A 23,109-nucleotide genomic window follows, 5' to 3' on the forward strand; every position below is an offset into this window, starting at 1 on the left:
CTGGTGGAGAGGGCACAGAATATGCAAAGCATGCAGATCTAGAAACTGGGGTGTTCTGGAAAAGGGGAGACATTGAAATGAGCTGCAGCTGTGGGTGAAAAGCGAGGAGATGAAGCTGAATAGTAGGATAGTCAGATTGAATATGTCATCCTAGCCAGTGGATTCAGGATTTCAGGTGCACGGACAGATTTTATACAAAGGGGAGACACTGAGTTTCCAGTTTGGGGTATACTGAGTTCTAGCTGCATGCGGTATGCCTGAGACTTGGTTGGAAAGCCTTCTTTGAAGCCAGAGAGGAAGGTTTAGGTCAGTAATGGCAGCCTCAGGTTTTATTTGAAACCACCGAAATGGAGAAGACAGTGCCTAAAGAAAGCTCATAATGAGCTAACAAACAACTTGGAACATTGGCACTAGTCGTAATTGGTGTAATGTAGCCACTGAGAAAAATGACAAAATAATTTTCTTATTCCACTGAGTAAGAGAGCTCTCTTTTTTCCTTTGGAATTAATGTTTCAAAAGTGCAAAAGTGCTTAGCATAGATTTTTCTCAACCATCTCAATTGACAACTAATGGGACCAGACACAGTATAAATTTCACCACTGGGGGCTAGAGGGTAATTTGGACTCTGGATGCCTGCCTGGTGACTGTCAGAGAAGGGCTGCCAACCTTACCAACTGGGTGGTTGTTTTGTAATTTAGATACAATAAATCTAAGGCAAGTAATTTCCTTTTAGAAACTTGAATTGCTTCCTTAACAGAATGATTGGAGTTATATTTAAGCAGTGGGTTGGATGAGAGTTTAGAAAGGATACCCAGAGGACTCTCTTAATTGCACTCTTGTTTTAAAAGTAATATGGTTTTTATTCACAGGAAACACAGTGGTAAATTTCCTATAAGCGCTGGCTTATGATTTACGATACTGCAAGGAGCTTTTGAGGTTTTGTTCAGCAAGGCAGCCAAAGCAGCTGTAAAAGAGATGTCATTTCTCCCCCTGGCATATGTACAGTGAGTAGTGGTGAAGCAAGGATCTTGCTGATTTTAGACAAAACTTGTATAGGACTTACCATGTACAAGCTAAACATTAACAAGAAAAGAATAACAGCAAACTCTTATACGATGTGTCCTGTGTGCCAGGTGCCATCCAAGCAAACATACGGATAAACTCACTTAGTGGCCCCCGACCCTGTGAGCTGGGCACCGGGGAGAAGACAACAGAGATATCAGTGACCTGCGCTTGGTCACACGGCCTGTGATTGTGGGAGCCTGGAGTTTAACCTGGGCCGTTGTGCCCCACAGGCCATACACTGAACATGTCTCTGCTTGAGCACCTACTATGTGCCGGGCTTTGTTCTGGAAACCAACGGGGTCACAGTGAACAAGGCAGGCTGTATTCCTTAGTGCTGGCTCTCCAGAACTTACATGCAATGGGTCAGGCTATGAGAATATGGTTTAAAATAATAATACTTTGTGTTTTTAAAATTTTGCTTTTAATTTATGACCAGGAAGGTTAAAACTGACTGGCTATCCTTTTCAAGGAAAAAATAAGCCATTAGTTGAATCTGAAAACTGAGTGAATTAAATTCTCCTTTTCAAGTATTCACTAGCCAAGAAGACCTTTTTTTCTTCTTTGAATTCTTCTTTTCTGTGTAAATGTAATATTGAGCTCCCACTGCCAAGACCAATTTAATTCAGTTGCTCATTTACAAGTTAAGAGAAAGAACTTTCCTTAACATATTAGCTGTCTGCTGCTTTGGGATAATGACCAGCTGAATTGATGAACTTTATATAATGATCTGTTGCCATGGTGACGAGCTGCCCAGTGAGTGGAAGCGGGTATTTCATCATTACCTCCCTGATAATGCTTGGTACGGTAACACACACAAATACAAAAGCTTTTCTTTTACTCTGCAGTGACTCTGGGTCGAAGAGCCAAACACTAGAAATGCCTCTTGGATATAGTGGCAGAGAATCAAATAGAATCCAAATACAGAACTGGAAATAAACTAATTTAGCTTCCCAGGTCAGTGGACTCCATGTCCACATAAATCTCCAGTCTTGTCACAAGTGACCATTGTCAGGGGTACCACTTGTCTTCCTCACAGGTTTAATTTCTTTATTGTATTCAGCACACTGAAGGCTGAATAATTTAAAAAATACCTTAAACTGTAACAAAAGTTACAGAATTAATGAAATGAGAATGGAATCCAGATAATGGATTTAACCATCCAATGCTTTGCAATAATCTATTTTTATATCACATTTTCTTCAACTCTTTTCCCTTTCTTTGTGAGTATGACTTTTTTCTTTCCATACAAAATAAGAATTTTTATATATATCTATATTACAATTCTACCCTTAAGTTTTTATTGCACCTTAGAGAAAATATATATTTATATTCTGTTTTGGAAGTGCTTCAGGCTGCTGTTGTTGGGACAAAAATAACTTCTTTGAGTCTTTTTTCATTGCTCAGTGTTCTCAGGTGTATCAGGATTTAAGCCATTATATACGTGAGACACAGGGATTTTCTTGGAAATACTGTTTAAACATTAAATTTTTTCATTGTTCATGCATTAATGATGATAGAAGGCTAACTAATCGTACACAAGTATGGACAATTGCACACTGTTTTTACTCATTGTGATGGTAAATGTTATATTGGATTCACTGTGTTTCCTTTCCCTCCTCTCTCCATCCCTCCTTGTTTCCCATTTTACTTTCTTCCTTCAAAAGATTTATTTCTGTAAAATTTTCAAATGTTGATGGAGCTAAAATTCTAGAAATCCTTCAATAAGAAATTCATTATGATCAGAGACCTTTTCTTTAGGTACTTGAAAGTTCATTCTTAAGTGCTTATTTAGTTCTCTCTGAATTCCCCCCAAAGATCACCAGGGGCATTAGCATAAAGGCTTTGAGTAGTAGCACCAACCATATGAATTATTACATAACGTTTATCAAAATGCGTTAATTTTGCAAAATGTTACATGTCCTATGTCATTCCCTGCCACTTTTCTAGATGAGAACTACATTTATAGGTGGTTACATGAAATAAAGGAAACCATTTAAAAATAATAGGCTATTCATAATATGAGTACAAGGTTGTAGTACAAGGTTAAAAAGATAGAATCTAATGTATAATTTATAATGCTTCCATATTAGAATTTGAATCACAATATTTTAGAGGAAAGCAGAAAAATATTTATAATCTAGTTTTTAAATTGCTCTTAACAGTTTATCTGGATGCCAAAACCTATAATTTCTATTTCCTACTCTTGACATATTTATATTATGTATATTTATAATTATATAAATTATATAAATATTTATATTATATATATATTATATTATATAAATAATTTATAATTGTTCTATAATACAATATTGCTGGGACTGCCATAACAAAGTACCACAGACTGGGCAGCTTAAACAACAGAAATTTATTTGTCAGCCCTGGAGGCTGGAAGTGCAAGATCAAGCCATCAGCAGGTTTATTTTCTCCTGAGGCCTCTCCTCTTGGCTTGCAGAGGGCCACCTTGTCTCTTTGTCCTTCCATGGTCTTTCTTTTGTGCCTGTATCCTAACCTTATCTTTTTATAAGGACATCCCTCATATTGGATGAGGGCCTAGACTCATGATTGCATTTTACCTTAAATCACTCAGTCACATTCTGAGGTCCTGAAGGCCAGGAGTTAAACATATGAATTTTGGGTGGACACAGTTCAGCTCATAGCAGTCTCTATCTTAGTATAAGGCATATTTGCCTTACAAATGAGAGATCATTACATTTGTGTTCATTTAAATTGACCAGTACTCTGAAGATGTAAAACTGAATCTTGTTCAAACCATAAAATTCATGTTAGCTACTTGAACATTGAAAGTTAAAAAATAGCAGCTATTTTCCTCCAGAGCCAAAAATATGGTTAATTTTTAACCACTGATAATTGAATTACGCACATGAAAATCTACATTATTTATAGCAAATAGTGATTTAAGGGGCTTATTTTTATTGTCAATTTTAATGTTTAAACAAATCCTTTGTTATCTAAATTCTTTTTTAAAAAAATGAAACAGCAATAGAAGGTTTTGTTTTGTTTTTTTTTTTTTTTTTTAATCAGTTTGTTCCCCTGTTTGCTTCATGACCTCATAGAAATGGGAGCTTGAAGTCTGATAGAAAAGTCACGTCTGCCCTGGACTTGGCATCCCTTGGACACTAGTTTTCTGTGTAGTCAATGGTATGATAAGATAAACACATGTCTATAAATCACAGCCACATCTTTTCCTGGAATAACAACTACTATTTAATATGCTGCTGTATCAGTTCACCTGATTTTTAGGAACTCACAATCCCTGCTATTACTGAGGCACCGTTATAGGGATTGCATATCTCTCTTTTTATACTTCTGAAACAGAAATACCTTCAAAAATTCAGAAACCAGCTCTTGATCCGTATGAACAAGACCTAAACTCTGGCCCAGTAGTCTGACCTTTGGAAATCAGTTAACATTTCTGGACCTTGCTTTTCTCAACTGCACAATTTAAAATATTGTTTTAGCTACCTTCCAACCTTAACATCCATCACATCTTTGACTGAAAGTTTAACTTGGAAAATATAATGATGAAAGAAGGTTCAAATTTAGAGATGACCAAAATCAGTAGGGCCACTCATAGTCTCCCCAAGAATGTATCTTGCTGGATTAAGGAAATCAACTGCATTTCTTACATTAATGAAGAAAAGATGGTATATATATACACACACATATACATGTATATATACACACACACGTACATATACACACATACACTTGTTTGTTTGAACATCATGCTATATACCTGTGCTTGCTTTTCCTTGTTAGCTTAATTCAGGAATAAATTTATCTGATTTCCCTTGAGATTTGCACTGGCTTTACTATGTGGATTATTCAGGCTCTGGATGATGGAAAATCATGTTGGCATCAGTGTTTCTGGTTGGGAGGTCAGTCAGGGTTATTCATAAAAGTGACACAGAAGCTACATTCCGAAGAAAAGTAGGAACTAGCTTGACCTCTAGGTAGATAGAAAACTCTACAAAGCACACAGAAGAAAAACAGAAATAACCTTCTCTAATGGTCGTGATTGCTTTCTGTCCATCAGTAAGTTTCTGAAATGAACACCAATAATGACATTCACTCTCACAGGGCATGTGCCACTGCCTGTAAGCTGTGTGCCAGCAAGTGATAGCAGGTGTCCAGGTAAGCAGTTAGAGACCAGCTTCCGTTCTCATGGCCACATTCACTGGCCATGTAGCTGCGAGCTGTCACTTCACCTTGATGAACCTCCATCATCTTACTTGAAAGAGGAGGCAATTGGCCTGGTGCAGAGATTTTTAAACACTTATATAGAAGGACCTCTATATTTAAAAAATAGGGCAAGGTTCAATATGTGAAATGCAGAAAACTGAAGCTCATGATGTTGTGGGTTTGAACTTGTCTCTTGTTTGCGTGTAGCCAGGAGTACCTGGCTCTCCAGAGCAGCATGAGGACAGCCCTGTACATCCTCAGGCAGTCCCGTACGTTAGCCACAACCTCCTGAAATGTGTCCCTGGCCAGCTGAAATGTGGTTAGTATGAATTGAAATGGACTATAAGTATAAAGTACAATTGGATTTCACTTCATATAAAAAATCCGAGTATTTTATATTTATTACATATGATATATCACATATTATAATTTTTTGGAAACATTGGGTTAAGTAAAATATATAATTAAAATTTATTCACCTGTTTCATTTTTTTCAAATTTAAATGTGGCATCTAGAAAAAATTTAAATTACTTTTGTGGACTCTGATATATCTCCATTGGACAGTCCTGGTCTAAATAAACCCTTTTGGTTCCTACCTCCTAAACCTCAGTGCTTGAGGGTTTTGTGGGGATCCTAATCACTTTTACTGCTTCCCCAGGTCCCATGTTCAGGTCACTGTGTTCCCATGAAATGCATTAGCCATTTGTCCTGGCAGCTTTGCTTACTGCCACACTCTACTCTAAGAACAGTATTTCATTCAAACTGCCATTAAAAAAAAAATATGCCCCGCTAAAAAAGACATATATCTTTCCAGTTGCTCTTCCCACAGCGTACTTAGTAACTCATTTGTTCCAGGACGTGAGCACGTTTTCCTGTGGGATGGGGATTGAGAATACAAGATTCTGTGTTTCATGGGTCATTTCTTGTGGCTGGAATTCTTCAAGGGTAATTTCTTTTTGTCCCTTTCAAGTTACACTCCTGTCTTTTGATAAACATTGTGTAAATATTGCTTCCCCAGTAGTCATGTTTCAAATGGAATTTATCACTTGTGTGACAATGTGCAAACTTTACCTTTGTAAACTATTTTTATTTATGACCTTTTCTTTTGCTTTTGGTCATTTTCCTAATGACTCAGATTGTAGAGGTTGAAGAGACCATCTCTGTCATTATGGTAATCCAGTTTTACCTCTGCATTTTCTAACTGCCATCAGATTTACTCCTGGTCTTCTTTGACTGCATTGGTCACCAGCAAAAAAAAAAAAAAAAAAAAAAAAGTATATATATATATATGTGTGTGTGTGTGTGTCTGTGTGTCTGTGTGTATAAAGAATTGTTTAGACCTACAGTGGAGTGATCTGTGCCAAGGAGGGTTCTCTTCTTCTCATTGGCAGGCATGCCACTGAAGCCATTTGCTTGTTCGAGAGCTGGTCTGGTGACAGCATGTTCCATGGTCCTTGTTTCTTTAGGCAGTCATCCTTTTATCTTATTCTCAGAAATACCAACATTTAAGTGTACACGTAACTTCTACTCATCTGTAGTTATTTAAACTTTTCTTTGCATGTTACTCTCTTTAAACAGATGGTTTAAGGGAGCAAGAAGGTCCTTCACTGTTTGCCCAAGGAGGCCTGAGTCCACCTTGTATGTATGGAGGGAGGGGGTCATTGAGGCCAGAAGAACACGTTGTCTTCTGACACAGATGTGCCTCTGCTTGTCCTTGAGATGGATGGCAGACAAAGGCTTCTAATGGAGGAGAATGCTAACTTTTTTTTCTTTATGTCTTCTTGAAAACAACGACAACAAAACAGGATACATATGCAGAATGTGCAGGTTTGTTAAATACGTGTACGTGTGCCATGGTGGTTTGCTGCACCTATTGACCTGTCTTCTAAGTTCTGTCCCCTTACTCCCCTTCCCCCAACAGGTGCTGGTGTGTGTTGTTCCCCTCTCTGTGTCCATGTGTTCTCAATGTTCAACTCCCACTTAAGAGTGAGAACATGCAGTGTTTGGTTTTCTGTTCCTGTGTCAGTTTGCTGAGGATGATATCTTCCAGCTTCATCCACGTCCCTGCAGAGGACATGATCTTATTGCTTTTTATGGCTGCATAGTATTCCATGGTGTATATGTGCCACATTTTCTTTACCCAATCTATCATTGTTGGACATTTGGGTTGGTTCCACATCTTTGCTATTACAAATAGTGCTGCAATAAACATATGTGTGCATGTGACTTTATAGTAGAATGATTTCTATTCCTTTGAGTGTATACCTACTAATGGGATTGCTGGGTCAAATGGTATTTCTGGTTCTAGATCCTTGAAGAATCATCATACTGTCTTCCACAATAGTTGAACTAATTTACATTTTCACCAGCAGTGTAAAAGCTTTCCTATTTCTCCACAGCCTCACCAGCATCTGTTGTTTCTGGACTTTTTAATAATCATCATTCTGACTGGCATGAAATGGCATCTCATTTTGGTTTTGATTTGCATTTCTGTGATGATCAACGATATTGAGCTTTCTTCAGCATTCATTAGAATACTGACTTTCTTTTAGTTGCCCTCCAGTTGGTTAAGTTCTATGACTTCTAGAAGAGTGCATAGAAAAATGCAATCAAAGCACAACTACCTCTTCCTCTGTTTCAGTCTGTATCCTCAGTAATAGCCTTATAATTAATGTTCACTGTGGAGTCCATTGTTATAATCCTTTATTTCATTCATCAACATTGAAGTGAAAAGTCATTTCATGTCTAACCAGTTCATAGAAAATAGGTATCAGTTCTGTTCTCTAAGACTCAATATCTTCACCTATAAAGTAGGAATATGTTGCTACATATATTCAATATATCTTCACTAATTTGCCAAGACGATCAAAGGAGATGTGATGTAATAGGGCTGCCATATATAGCAAGTATAAATACAGGCTGCCCACTCAAATTTGAATTTCAGATAAATCATGAATAATATTGAATAGCACATACTAATACTAAAAAATTATTCGTGTTTATCTGAAATTCAAATTCAAATGGGCAGCTTATATTGAATCTGGCAATCCTAGAATGTAACATCTCTACTCTTCTACTAAGATGAGACAAATACGTAGTGAAGTATAATATTTAATGATATTTTCATGTAATTACAAGTATTTGTGTCTTTTGAATAATAGCTATATCAGCATTAATGGATATTTAAAGTCTTGAAGTAGCTCTATCCCTTTCATGACGAGTATCTATAGTTTTCTATTTGGGAGAGAAACTATAAATACATGACACTCAGATCTGTGTCCATGGCATAATGAGTAGGGGACATTTTCACAAAATGGCAACTAGTGTGAGAGTTTGCACCAAAGCAATGTTCATTCTGAGCGTCCTCTGGTTAGCACTGACTCTGCAGCTCCACATCACATTTTCCTCCCTCCTTGGGAAGGGGAGCTGCGATGGACAGGAAATGCCTATTTTTTTTAACTTGCTGATCTCTGAACATTAAAGAATGATTAAGAAGATTTTATATCTTTCTGGCACATTTTTTTTTTCATGCAAATAACTTTGATTGGAGTATTACATTTCAGATGTATAGAAGGTTTGTGTGGCTTTATTTCTTGTGGCAGATTTTCACAGTTAATATTTTCTTGGATGAAACCAATTATTCATTTATATTTAGTTTATGACATCTTGGGTTGAAATCTTTCCATATTGGTGAAATTCATGTTTATCGTTTCACCTTCACACTACCTTATATCATAACTCCTGCTAGAGATCATAATGGGAAAAATATTAATCAGCACTCTTTAGTAAATATGGGAGTAATAATGACATTCTCATTCCAGGCTGGCCACACTTCCTTCCCTCACTAATTTGTTCAGTCTTTCACCAGCATATATTTGTGAAACATCTGATCTCTACCGGCCCTAATAGCAGCCACTACGCATACATCACAGGACACAACTGGCATAGCTCTTGTCCCCATGGAGCCTAAGATCAAGTGTAAAAACCACAAAACAAGTAAGTTAGTAACTAAAACCATGGTAAATGTTGTAAAGTAAGAACAGCAACCAAATACGAATAGCTTTGCAAGATCCACCAGGGTCCTGCTATTGTCCTCCCATGTCAAATAGAAATCTATGGGTTTTTTGGGGATGTCTCTTTTACAGGGCAGTCTCTGTCTTTCTGCCACTGAAAGAAAATAACATTGTCATTTGTCACCTCAGGCACAGGAGCTGCATGTCTAGGGTATGCCACAATCACAGGCTCTTAGGCTGCAAGTGCTTCCTGGTGGCCGATGCCAGAGCACAGAGTGGTACAGGCGAAGGTGGAGGCAGGAGCGTGGGGCCACCAACTGCATGCCCTGAGCCTGGCTCTAGATGCAGTGAGGAGAGCAGAGTGAGTGTGCTGGGGAGATGCAGGTGACAGAGGTGTAGAGGAAGCCTCAGGAGTGGCAGGGATGGCAGGAGCAGGTGGATGAGAACTAGGTGAGCTGTGAGTGACAGGGAAGGAGAGGTTCCATCATCAGCACTGGGATTATGGTGCTGCTGTCCCTTAGACAAGGTCACAGGAAGTGGGACATGCTGGTAGGCCACATGGAGAGTCAGGGAGACCTGTCAAATTTCTGGTGTCTCCAGTCCCTGGAAGTTTAGTTGCAGATTCAGAGCCCACATTCAGCAGTAAGATCCCCGCTTTGAAGACAGATCTGAGGGTGATCACGAGGACAGGGGGTGAGAAGGCTGTGACCAAATGTGTGAGCATGCAGGAGTTCAGAACAAGGGCAGGGCACAGGCAGGGGAAGGAAGAGCTTCAAGGAGACAGGAAGGGTCCCTGTGTGCTGAACCTGATGCAGAGGGAAGGGGGAACTGTGGAGGGGACTTGTCACATGCCAGACACTCCAGAGAGTGAAGATGCAAGGTCATGCATTGTGGACCAGCATGCAAGCCCACGCTGAGCACTTTGCCCTGAAATGCTAAGTCCTGTAGTTTTGTTAGTTCGCACCAGTTGGAAAATCAGATACAAGGCATGCAGAAATACGCAGTGAAAGTTTATGATCAACGATGGCTCATTCTTTAAAGTCAAATTGTCACGAATCTTTACAAATTCGATTCTTTCCACAATTACTTAAGAATTTGAAATACATATGAACATATTGACATTTAGACTGTTGTTAATTTGGGCAGGTTTCTCAGAATAATAATCCTTCAACAAAATAAATAATAAATAACAATGAGTCTTTGTTAAATTCTCAGATAGGCTATAGTTCTGTAAACTCTGTTTCCCATGCCATGCTAGGCTGGTAAGCAACTAGTGCGATGCTGGTCACAGCACAGTGATCCTCCAGCTGGCTCCCGACTCTAGGCAGCCCGCCCCACCCCTGAACTTCTATGAAAGTTCCTGTTTCACACAGCGGTCTCTCACACAGGCTCTGCTCCTGCCTCCCTCCTAACCTGTGGCTCAGATCATGTCCCCGTGTGTAATGATGTCCCAAAGGCGTCCACAGGCTCTATGCCCATCAGGGCTCCACGGGAAGGCTGACACCTCCCTCTGCTGGTACCTCATGGGGACCTCCTTGCAGGGCCTTGTGGCTGACATATGTGTGCTGAAGTCACCTTCCCTGAAGCCCCCGTCTTCTCCCTGTTAGTTCCTCGGTGCTGTGTAAGTTTGTTGACGCTTCACTCTACCCCAGGCAGAGAGACCTAAGAATCAGTGAGGTTGAATTTTCCAACAAGCTCATGAACTGTGATGTCCAAGTCAAAATTAATTTGAATTGTAGAATTAAGACATACGTTTTTTCTTACATGCTTACCTCTGTGGACTGTGAATTTGTTAAAATGCCTGCCTCTCTACGCCACAGCTGACTCTTTCTGTCCTGTCTCCCATTCTCTCTCTTTTGTCCTCACCCTTTTACATGAACACAAATACATACTCTTTTCTCCAAGGTCATTTTAAAATCTTCCCAGCATGTAGCATACTTCAGTGTATGCCTGACCTTTTTCAAAAGTAGCCTATTTAACCAGTTAGCGTAAAACAAAAGCAAGCAATTGTTTGCCAGTACTGTATACATGATTTTTCAGTCAATGCATAATCAGAAAATGCTCATTGGAGATATTTCAGATATACTTTTTAAAGTAAATTCAGGCTAAAACATGTCTGCATATGTATTTTTTAAAAACACAAATAGCTTCTATCTCTAAGACTTTCATAGAGAGAGAAACATGTAAAGTATTTTATCCAAGGTCTTTTGCAATTAATTGCTTGATAGGAAGCCTTGAAGTCAAATATTCTTCACTACTTCTGGTTTTAGAATAACTTCTTAAACTCTTTCTGTGTTTGCAAAATAAGAATCATGATGTTTCGAAACTCAGGATCTTGGAAGATGTTATTCAGTCAGGGCCTTCAGGATGATTCCAGGTACTTGAGTGGATCTCTGAGGGGCTTCCAGAAGGCCGGATTTCATGCCTGGGATTTTCAGGGTGTCAGCAAGGGGTTGGGGGTGCAGCCCAGGGTACCTGGGAGAGCAATGTTTGTTTCAACTGTGTGTCCCCCCTACACACAGGTGCTAGCCATGCTGTCCCCGCCACCCTCCCACTGGCATGCTGAGAAGACCCTGCTCCGTGCCCCTCATAGCTGGGAAGGCTGCATGGTTTGGGGGTCACTCACCCTCCAGCAGTGTTAGCAGTCAAGCAGATAAATAAGTGCACAGAAACACCCAGGGAGCAGAAAACTTGCAGCGGGGAGGGCTTAGATCAGGCCAGAAATGGATGTTCAGAAGCACAGGAAAGAAGGTTGAGAGGGGTTGAGCCCAAGAAAATCATCCCAAAGAGCAGGCACTAGAAGGAAAGGAGGAACTAATGTAGACAGAGGAGGGAGGGAGATGGAGGAGGGTGTACTTCTCTGGGCAGGAAGGAGGAGGGGGCATCATTGTCATCCTGAATGTTTGAAGCTGCCCATGACATTGCATTTTCCTTGCCCTGCTAGGCACCAAAGTCAGCACCTCTGACACTAAGAATCCAAGATCATCCCTTGAGGGTCTCTCTCCCTTGATGTTCTCCATGGAATGGCACAAAGCTTGCTACTTTGAGCTCTCCATCCCTAGACTTGGAACTGGAAGGGTCCAATTGGACATGATTAGTCCTCGTCTCTTGCTACATGAGAGCATCATTTTAAAAGATACTGCTGCCTGGGCCCCACATCCAGTGCAGCTGACCTAACTGGTCTGCAGTGGGGCCCAGGTGTACTGTTTTTGAAGGATGCTTAGATGGCTTTCCTGGCTGGATATCCATGGCTGCGTACACAGCACACTCTGTTTAACCAGGGATTGGTTTGTGAGACCCGCTGACCTTGTTTCCTTCTCATCCTGTGGCCTTCACAGATTACGGAACCATTAAGAAAGTGCGGGCGCCCCTGAATCAGACCGCAAGCAGCTGTTTGCTGGAAGAGATTGAGCTCTTCCCTGAGAGGCGGAGGGAGCCCATCAGGAGCCTACAGATCCTGCACAGCCAGAGCGTCCTATTCGTGGGCCTGCGGGAGCACGTGGTCAAGATCCCCCTGAAGAGGTGCCAGTTCTACCGCACACGCAGGTACTGCATCTCCGGGGTCAGGATGCACTAGTGTGTGTGAAGGGCCCACCCAGAGAGAGCTGGGGAGACTTGAGATGCCCTGAAGTTGAATGGCCTCAGAGCCACCCTTCATTGCCTCTGAGAGTCCTGTGCGCTGGGATGCAGAGCTTTCATGAAAATAGATTAACCGTGATGAGAATAACCCATCAGTTCTCCTCAGAGGAGAAGCCACGGTATAATACCTGTAAGCAGTTGTCAAGGTTAAAATAAATCATTCAATGCCTTAGAACACTCAGTGATAATACTGGTATTTGGTGACTGTATTAATCTGTTAATCTGGCACAAGTGTATATATGTATGTGTATGTGTATATATATATATATATATATGTATATGTGTGTGTGTGTGTGTGTGTGTGTGTATAGAGAGAGAGAGAGAGGGAGAGAGAGAGAGATGAAGTCTCACTCTGTCGCCCAGGCTGGAGTACAGTGGTGAGATCTCAGCTCATTGCAACCTCTGGCTGCAAGTGATTCTCATGCCTCAGCCTCCTGAGTAGCTGAGAATACAGATGTGTGCCATTATGCCTGGCTAATTTTGGTAGTTTTAGTAGAGACAGGGTTTCACCATGTTGGCCAGGCTGGTCTTGAACTCCTGACTTCAAGTGATCTGCCCATCTCAGCCTCCCAAAGTCCTGGGATTACAGCCTTGAGCCACAAGCTTGTATTTTATTTGAATATAGAAATAACAAAAAATATTCTAAGGTATATGTCCTTCTCGACCACAGCTCTTATGCTAATAACCCCTTGAGAAGGAGTGGTTGATGTTGCTGTGGTGGCCCTCACTTTCTGGGACACCCCCCACCGCCACTGTCTTTGGCATCAGCTCCCCTGGAGTGCTGCTTCTCTCCTGAGCCTGAAGAGAGGGTAGGGAGGGAGGTCTCCAAACCACAGGGGAACCCAAGTGTCATTGCATCTTCCTTCACCCTCAGGTCAGTCTTATCTTCCATGGGACATCCATGATCGACCACGGTTGTGTTTAAAGTTTAATTTGGAAACATGTTGGCCCACGTGCTTAGGAAATGAAGAAGTACTGTATACATCACACACTTGACCAGCACTTTACTCTGGGAAATTGTATATACACTCTGACTCCTGACAAAAGATCACCCTTGAGGAAATCAGAATCTTAAATGTTCTTAGGCATCTTGTTTAATTCCACTCCCTAAAGTGGGGTGAAATTGCAGATTTGGAGTAGAAATAGTCCTTTTTGATATATCACTCACAAACATCTACCCCACACGGACCACTCTCTCTCAAAACAGGGTGCCTAATGACACTGGCTTTGGCACTTAAAAGCTAGGGTTCATGGTACAGACCTGTTGTTGCTTTTTTTTTTTTTGAAATGGAGTCTTGCTCTGTTACCCAGGCTGGAGTGCAGTGGTGTGATCTCAGCTTAGTGCAACCTCCACCTCCCGGGTTCAAGTCATTCTCTTGAGTCAGTCTCCTGAGTAGCTGGAATTACATGTGCCACCATGCCTGGCTAATTTTTGTATTTTTAGTAGAGACAGAGTTTTGCCATGTTGGCCAGGCTGGTCTCGAATTCCTGACCTCGAGTGATCTGCCCGCCTCTGCCTCCCAAAGTGCTGAGATCACAGGCGTGCGCCACTGCGCCCAGCCCTGTTGTTGCTATTTCTTGACCCAGGTCACAAAAGTATTTGAGAATTCACTTTCTCATCCAACATGTGTGAATTGCTATAGAATCAAATAGGATAATATAGAGAGTATAAAATTTAAAGTACTCTGCAAAGTGAGTATTCTTAGGTGGAAGGAAGTTTTTTATGTGTAATCACAACAATATGCCTTTCAAGATGATTCTAGAAAATGAAGTCTATAATATAATATCTCCTTTGAAATGAGACAGAGAGTTGAGGAACAATGTGAGGAACCTCCCAGCTAATCATAATGATATTGTGAGCCTTAGTAACAGCTAGTGATATTTATTAATTGCCATTGTTATATATGCCTACTTTGTAAATTTAACCAGTGGCTGCTTGAAATTTATTCTGGTATGTGTTCCCTGCAGAACTAGCCTAGGGAAGAAATTATTCTTCCCTGGTTGCTGTTGGTTCAGTGGGTAACAGGGTTGGGGTCTGGCCAACAGGATGTCATAGCTGGAATGTATCTGGAAGGATACCCGTCTTTCAACTCCAGCCCAGTGAAGGATGACCTTTATGGAGGGTGACCCAGGATAACCCGCAGGAAGCTGCAGGCCTGTGCTGTCTGCAGGGTGATTCTGGTGCCAGAATGGAGGTTCATGGCTTACAGAGCATGAGGCAATTCATCTTTTATAGGTTGTTCTACTTCCTTGAGTCTGGGTCACAATCGCTCAGCCTCTTGTACATGCAGCTTAGGAACTAAGTTCTGCATCAGATTAGCGATGAGAGGCATGGTGTCCCTGGCATGTCTCATGCACCTGAACTGCCAGCCCACTTGTGGATCCACAGGAACTGGTGCTCCAGGCGCAGAGGCCTAGGGAGGAGTTCACTGTTCCCTCTTTTCTTTCAAGGAGAATGATGCCACTGGTGTGTCTTCATTGGGCTCCTGAGAGGGAAAGAGCTTGACATTTATAGCTGGAGCTTAATCACCCTGCTGTTTACTGTGAGAAAAGCAACAAGAGATCATTAACTTCATTTTCAACTGATGGACTGTGGTCTTCTGTGTGCCCGTCCTCAGAGGGAGTGAGTTTGTGCCTGGCCCTTTAGTATTTCATTCGAGAAAAGAAAACTAAAGATTTCAACCCAAGTATTTCTCTGAATATTTCCAATGTGTTCCTCTACTATCCTACTCCTGTAGAAAGATAGGAAACCCTCCCTAGTTAACATTCCATGGAGAAAAGAATCTTTTTAAAAAGAATACAAACTGCGTAAACATTTTTTATAAATTATAAGGAAAAATTGTGGGGTTTTTTGACAAAAGCAATTTTAATCTTTCAGAAAGATGCTTAAAGAAGTACACTAAATAGGAATAGGAAAACAACTGGGTAACAGTTGGATACTAATTTCTTTTCCAATATACTTTCCATCATAGAATCTCAGTGATGCCATTTATTATTGGAAAACCAGTCTTATAAATGAATCTAGAAGTATTTAAAAAGGGAAACTGCTTATCTAAATTACCTGTCTCCTTCAAAATCATGTTTACATGTTTAATTTTCTTGAGTCTTTTTTTCCAAAGACAATGCACAATGACATTTATTAAAAGTGTATAAATGATAACTGATACAATTTCACAAATTTCTTTTACATGTCTGAAAATATGCTAGATTTTATGAGAATTTTGCAGAATGATTATGTCAATCCTGAAAGTAAAGTAGCATACCATATCCATTGTTCAGATGAGGAAATGGCAGCTCCGATTTTTGGTGTCCTACTCAGTCTCATAGCTACTGCAACATGAGACCTGGGTCAGAGCCAAGACTGTCCCAGGCCTATGCTGTATTACTGGTTCTTTCTGCTGCCCCTAGTACAATGAGGACCACCCATTCAGTGGTCAGATTTCGGCTGAAGGAGCTGCTGGATTGCATTCTTCATGTGTGCAACTGAGAGGTAGAGCTGGTCAGTACCCGGACAGGCAGAAGCCAGGTCTCCTGAGAGATGCTTACCCCTTCTTCCCATTAGCCTCTTCCTCATTCTGCTTGCTGTCAGACTGGATCAAGCAAACATGAAGGAGGTTTTGTACTCTGTTTTTCCAAAGCTTTCTAAGCTGAGTCTCCATTCTCCAGTTGTTCTTAAGGAGATCGTGCGACCTCAGACGTAGGGGATTGGGAGTGGTGACAAGCACCTCCCTGTACTGACTATACACATGTGTTGTGACTGATTGGAACACAGCATTGTTCCCTTGGAAAGTTATTTTAAAAGGTGAATATTTCAAAATTGTATTTCAGTCAAGTTTGACCTCAAAGATGAGCCAAAAATTGTGTTTTGATGTTAGCATTGTTTAGCACAGCCGTTTAATAGAGTGAGAAAATCATGCAAAAGATAAAGCTAACTCATTGGAATCGGTGGTGATCTCTGGGGATGTAGAGTGCAAGAGAAACCGCACTATTCATGCGTATCCTTTTTCGTTTTAGGCCTTATGGACCACATCTGTGTCTAAGTTGCATAAAGTGAGTTCACATTCACTAATTTCTGAGGAATTCAGGAATCTGGGTAAGCCCAGATATGAGTACAATGTGTAGCAGAGGAAAACAGGAAAGCTGACCTCATCCTGTGGGCCAGGCCATGCACCTGGCTCATGGTCTAATAGAATCATGTGGTCATTTTTTTTTGACATATCTTTTATTATTATTATTATTATTTATTGTACTTTAAGTTCTAGGGTACATGTGCACAACATGCAGTTTTGTTACATATGTATACCTGTGCCATGTTAGTGTGCTGCACCCATTAACTCATCATTAATATTAGGTATATCTCCTAATGCTATCCCTCCCTGCTCCCAGCACCCCACGACAGGCCCTGGTGTGTGGTGTTCCCCTTCCTGTGTCCAAGTGATCTCATTGTTCAATTCCCACCTATGAGTGAGAACATGCGGTGTTTGGTTTTCTGTTCTTGCAATAGTTTGCTGAGAATGATGGTTTCTAGCTTCATCCTTGTCCCTACAGAGGACATGAACTCATCCTTTTTTATGGCTGCATAGTATTCCATGGTGTATATGTGTCACATTTTCTTAATCCAGCCTATCATTGATGGACATTTGGGTTGGTTCCAAGTCTTTGCTATTGTGAATAGTGCTGCAGTAAACATACGTGTGCATGCGTCTTTAGAGCAGCATGATTTATAATCCTTTGGGTATATACCCAGTAATGGGATGGCTGGGTCAAATGGTATTTCTAGTTCTAGATCCTTGAGGAATCGCCACACCATCTTCCACAATGGTTGAACTAGTTTACAGTCCCACCAACAGTGTAAAAGTGTTCCTATTTCTCCACATCCTCTCCAGCACCTGTTGTTTCCTGACTTTTTAATGATCGCCATTCTAACTGGTGTCTTTAATGTGGAAAAAGGCTGGAAGTGGTGATTCATACCTGTAATCCCAGCACTTCTTGAGGCTGAGGCAGGAGGATTGCTTGAGTCCAGGAATTCAAGACTAGCTTGGGGAACATGGTGAGACCCCATCTCTACACTACATAATTTAATTAATTAAGTGGAAAAAGTCTCCATAAGGAGGCCCAGGATGGAGCAGCCAAGAGCAGCCACTCAGTGACTACCTGCCTGGTGTAAACACCAATGTGAATTCAGAACCTGCTGCCCTATGAGCTCTAGCTAAGAACTAATAGGGTTCCTACCTCTGTGCTTCAGGAGGGAAAGAGCAATCATAGAACTTGCACTCTAATAATCTTGTCTATAAATCAGATTGTTATTTTCTCCCATAAGAAAATATTATAGCCTTCTAAATAGTATGACTGATTGTACCTCTTCAAGGCTAAGAAAAGAACAGCTTCAAGGTGTGGTGATGGGACGGCTGCAGATTTGGACTCTTTTTATTTTTTCTTTTGTTTTTGAGACGAGTCTTGCTCTGTTACCTAGGCTGGAGTGCAGTGGTGTGATCTCAGCTCACTGCAACCTCCACCTTCCAGGCTCAAGTGATTCTCCTGCCTCAGCCTCCTGACTAGCTGGGACTACAGGCGTGTGCCACCAGGTCTGGCTAAGTTTTTGTATTTTTGGTAGAGACAGGGTTTCGCCATGTTGACCAGGCTGATCTTGAACTCTTGACCTCAAGTGATCCACCCACCTTGACCTCCCAAAGTGTTGGGATTACAGGCACAGGCCACCGTGCCCAGCCCTGATATGGACTTTTAAAGTCATTTTAAGGACTGAGTTGAGTAGATCAGCATGTCAGCAAACTTTCCTTGCAAAGAGCCAGAGAGAAACTGTTCTAGGCTGCACAGGTGTCCAGTCTCTGTTGAAACTCCTCAACTCTTACCTTGCGGTGTGAAAGCAGCCACAGACCATATGAATGGGTAGATGTGTGAGTCAAGCAAGGCTGATGGATTTGTCTGATGAGAAAATTGTGATCCACTTTTAGATCCAGTTTATTACTTAGCCAAAAAAAAAAAAGAGCAAAAAAAAGAGTCTACTCGCCACATCCCTTGTCCCACTGGATGACATGAAAACAAAAGGGGCAGCCAGGCATGGTGGCTCACACCTGTAATCCCAGCACTTTGGGACACTGAGGAGGGCAGATCACTTGAAGTCAGGAGTTTGAGACCAGCTGGCCAACAAGGCTAAACCCCGTCTCTATTAAAAATACAAAAATTAGCTGGGCATGTAGCACATGCCTGAAATCACAGCTACTTGGGAGGCTGAGGCAAGAGAATCACTTGAACCCAGGAGGCGGAGGTTGCAGTGAGCCGAGATCATGCCACTACACTCCAGCCTGGGTGACAGAATGAGACTCTGTCTCCAAAACAAAACAAGACGGCCAGGCGATGGTGCAGCAGGAGAACTAAAGCACTGCACTCCCAGGAGCCCATTTCATGCTGGCGGTTTTAGAGCCTAAAGCTGTATCCTAGTATGGGTGTATGAGGGGGCAGAAAGCCTTACAACTCATCAGAACCTGGAAAGCAATGAAAAACTCCTGACAGCCTTCCTGGGACATAGGGATGTGGGAGGAATGGTTTTGCAGCAGTTCCTCATAATCCTCCCATGTTGCAGGACCAGGGAGGATCTTGGGGCCAAAGCTTAGGTCACCTGTGAGTCGGCCTTGCCCTGTGGCCTCTGTGCACTCATGAACAGTTACCAGCGAGGAACATTCCCCAGTTGTGTGTTTCAGGAAAAGTTTAGGGAGCCGTATAAATTTGGCCACAGGCTGTGTGGTTTGCTGACCCCTAAGTTAGATTACATCTGCCTTTTGAATAAATGAATGTCCCTTAATAACACTAATTTATAAAATTAGATATTATATTTGTCAAATGAGCTATTACATTACATAGGTTAATCGGTACCCTAATATTTTCTGAACATCATGGACTTTTCTACCCTTTGGATACTTACTCATACAATCTTACCTTTTTATTTAACATTCATTGAAAGAGTGTGCAATTAATCTTTCATCATAGAACAGAAAGTAGACTGTGAATTCCTGCATGCCAGCACAGGCTTCATTCAAGATGTGGGAACACGAGCTCCCAAAGGCTGGGCTTCCTCTGTGCTTCTGGGTTCAATGAAGGCCCCAGCCTGGTATCCAGTTCAAAAAAGGGTCAGTAAATATAATATTTGTTAAACTAACAAATGGACCTTCTGCCTCTCCCTTATCTGCTAATTTACTTCATACCTTGAAAACAAGCAAAATTCTTGTGACAAAACAAAATTCCTTTACAGAAAAATGTGGCAATATCACACAGTAGCAAAAGCATTGAAAGCCTTTGGGCCTTAGGTGGGGTGGTTTTTCTTTTTTCTTTTTTTTTTTTTTTTTTTGTTGTTTTTTTGGTCTGTTTTATTTTTGTGTAATGAACTAATTGGGGAAAAGGAGAGAAAATCTGGGAACTGGAAGAATTATAACCTACATATGAAAGAGTCACACCTTTTAAATTGTGCCTTATAAAAATAGAGGGAAAGATGGAGCATTAAGAAAAAGACCTTGGCCAGGACGTGGTGGCTCACTCCTATAATCCCAGCACTTTGGGAGGCCGACCTGGGTGGATCAAGAGGTCAGGAGTTCGAGACTAGCCTGGTCAACATGGTGAAACCCTGTCTCTACTAAAAATACAAACATTAGCTGGGTGTGGTGGCGCGTGCCTGTAATCCCAGCTACGCTGAGGCTGAGGCAGAAGAATCACTTAAACCCAGGAGGCAGAGGTTGCAGTGCATTCCACCCTGGGTGACAGAGCAAGACTCCGTCTAGGAAAAAAAAAAAAGAAAAAGACATTGGCTCCATTGAGTGAACTGGTATTTGGGCGTTCTTAATGCAGTTAGCCTTTAATAGTATCATTTAGTTAGAGAAATTAACACCTCATCAAAAAATTAGTATGGAAATTAGATTACTACAGGACGTATATTGCTCTAAAGGTCAAAGTTTTAAAAGCCGGAGTTAATAGGTTGACACCTTTCATAATTAAATATTCCCTAAAGACAGCATCTGCCAATGGGAAAAGCATACAATGTGTACAGAGAAATTGCAGGGTTCCCACGTGGTCTCCCAGCCAGACAACCGTACTCTTTTGGTCATTAATCAAATAAACAGGAGGACATTTTGGCATGTACCCATTTGACAAAGTAAATATTATCCCCTCAGAATGAATGTAGTATTTGCCAAATCTCAAAGTCTTGAGTTTCTGTTTGTGCTGGCTTTGGTTTAACCTCTAGAGAATGTGGACTTTTTGTAATTAATTCCTTCATATTATATTTATTGGACTCAATACATGCCAAGCACCACGTGAGGCCCTGCATGGAGGATGATGAATGAGGCATCTCTGACCCTGCCTTCAGAGGACTCAGATTGTAATAAGAAGTTCTGGTATAAGTAAAATCACCTGCTATCATGGAACTGAGCCAAAGGACCTTGGAGTTACCTTAGAATTTATTCCAAAATCGATTTATTGTTAAAGTCTGATGCTGGAATACACAAGGACCTAACATCCTCACCTAATGTTCCTCTCCGATTATTTTTTAAGCTGTATCTGTATCATAACCAGTGTTCTAATTTTCAACTTCCAGTAGTAAGGGAATTAATCACCACTTATGATACACCCTTTCAATGATTGTTCTCTGATTGAGTAATTCTGAAGCCATTAAGCGATGCCTATGAAGACATCTGTGTGATACAACAAAAATGTAATAAAGCACAGCAACATTACGTGGATGCCACCATTAAATCTGTTTTTAAAAAATAGAGAAATGGCAGAAAGTAAATGCACTGAGTTTTTGTTGGTGCTGGCACTAACAAAAGTGGTAAGTGCTAATTAGGACAGTGAGAAAGACATGATTAGAGGGGTTCCAAGTTAGGCTTGGGCTGGAGCACAGTGTATTCCGGTGTTGTCATAAAGTAACATCCCCAGACCCTGGGCAGTGTGGGTAAGAACTCATCAACACATGAAACTGCTTTACTAAGAGAATGTATCCTTGGTCTCTAAATGGCAAGGTGTGTTTTCAACAGTCAGTTGGGTAAAGTTTGAAAATCTATTACCAACCTTTCGTACTTCAGTTGAGAAACACAACTAATGGAGATCAGAAAGAAAAAGTTTCCTTCTTGGCCAGGTGCAGTGGCTTACGCCTGTAATCCCAGCACTTTGGGAGGCTGAGGAGGGTGGATTGCTTGAGGTCAAGAATTCAAGACTAGCCTGGTCAACACTGGTGAAACCTAGCCTCTGCTAAAAATACACACCAAAAAAACAAAAACAAATTAGCTGGGTGTGGTGGCAGGCTCCTGTAATCCCAGCTACTCGGGAGGCTGAGGCAGGGGAATTGCTTGAACCAGGGAGATGGAGGTTGCAGTGAGCCGAGATCGCACCACTACCCTCCAGCCTGGGCAACAGAGTGAGACTCCATCTAAAAAAAAAAAAAAAAAAAAAAAAATCTTCTTTAATATCTACTCCACAGGCCTCCTGCTTTTGAGCTCTCAAATTTAAAGTTATGTAAGAATTCCATGGGAAAGCTTGAGCTGCCCGCATTTCTTGACTCCAGACTCCTGTACCTGAGTTATCCTAAATAGGAGCATCTGGGCTTCTCCTAAGATTTTTTTTTTTTAAATTTGCTGCATAGTCCAGTGAATTCTTAAGGAAATAACTGCTCTCATATGTTTGTAAAACAGCCTGCCTATGGAAAGAGCACGAGCTTTGCGTTCAGGTGGTTCTGGACGGGGCTTTTGTGTGGTGTGTGACCATAAGCCAGTTACTCAACTTCTTCGTATCTCATTTCTCAGCCCTGTTTCCATAGGAGTGTGTTATTGGAGATGAAGAGAGAGACGCTATGTTAGGGGTCTGGTACATAATAAGAATTCAACACAAGATAGTTCGTTTCCTGTTTTAATATTATACTCAGTTCATGCAGGTCCTTCTGAGCTGGCATTGCCTGTGAGTGGTCTTTTACACTTTCTGCACACTATGTTGAAGGCTGGGCTTCAAATCTCCCTTTGTCCTAGACGTAAGTCAAAATAAAAAGTGAATGAACAAACAAGAAAGAAAAGGAAAGTAAACAGGACAGACTGCTTTTGTATGTGTGGTTTACCTTCTTTGCCCACATATACTTCACATGGTCTCCGAACTAAACTGAAGGCAAACTGACCAGCCAATCATTTGCTG

At 41.2% G+C, this 23,109-nt stretch overlaps 1 protein-coding gene across 3 annotated transcripts in view; it reads left to right on the top strand.

Moving 5' to 3' along the window:
* The window catches only part of SEMA5A (semaphorin 5A), a 504,887-nt gene that overhangs the window by 372,923 nt on the left and 108,855 nt on the right, over positions 1-23,109 (top strand). For all 3 annotated transcript variants that reach the window (XM_073014841.1, XM_007961192.3, XM_007961194.3), the window contains exon 12: positions 12,624-12,831. In XM_073014841.1, coding sequence (XP_072870942.1) covers positions 12,624-12,831 — 208 coding nt within the window. The remainder of the gene's footprint in view (positions 1-12,623; positions 12,832-23,109) is intronic.

Source organism: Chlorocebus sabaeus, chromosome 4 (genome assembly GCF_047675955.1).
Source record: "Chlorocebus sabaeus isolate Y175 chromosome 4, mChlSab1.0.hap1, whole genome shotgun sequence".
Classification (NCBI taxonomy): Eukaryota; Metazoa; Chordata; class Mammalia; order Primates; family Cercopithecidae; genus Chlorocebus; species Chlorocebus sabaeus.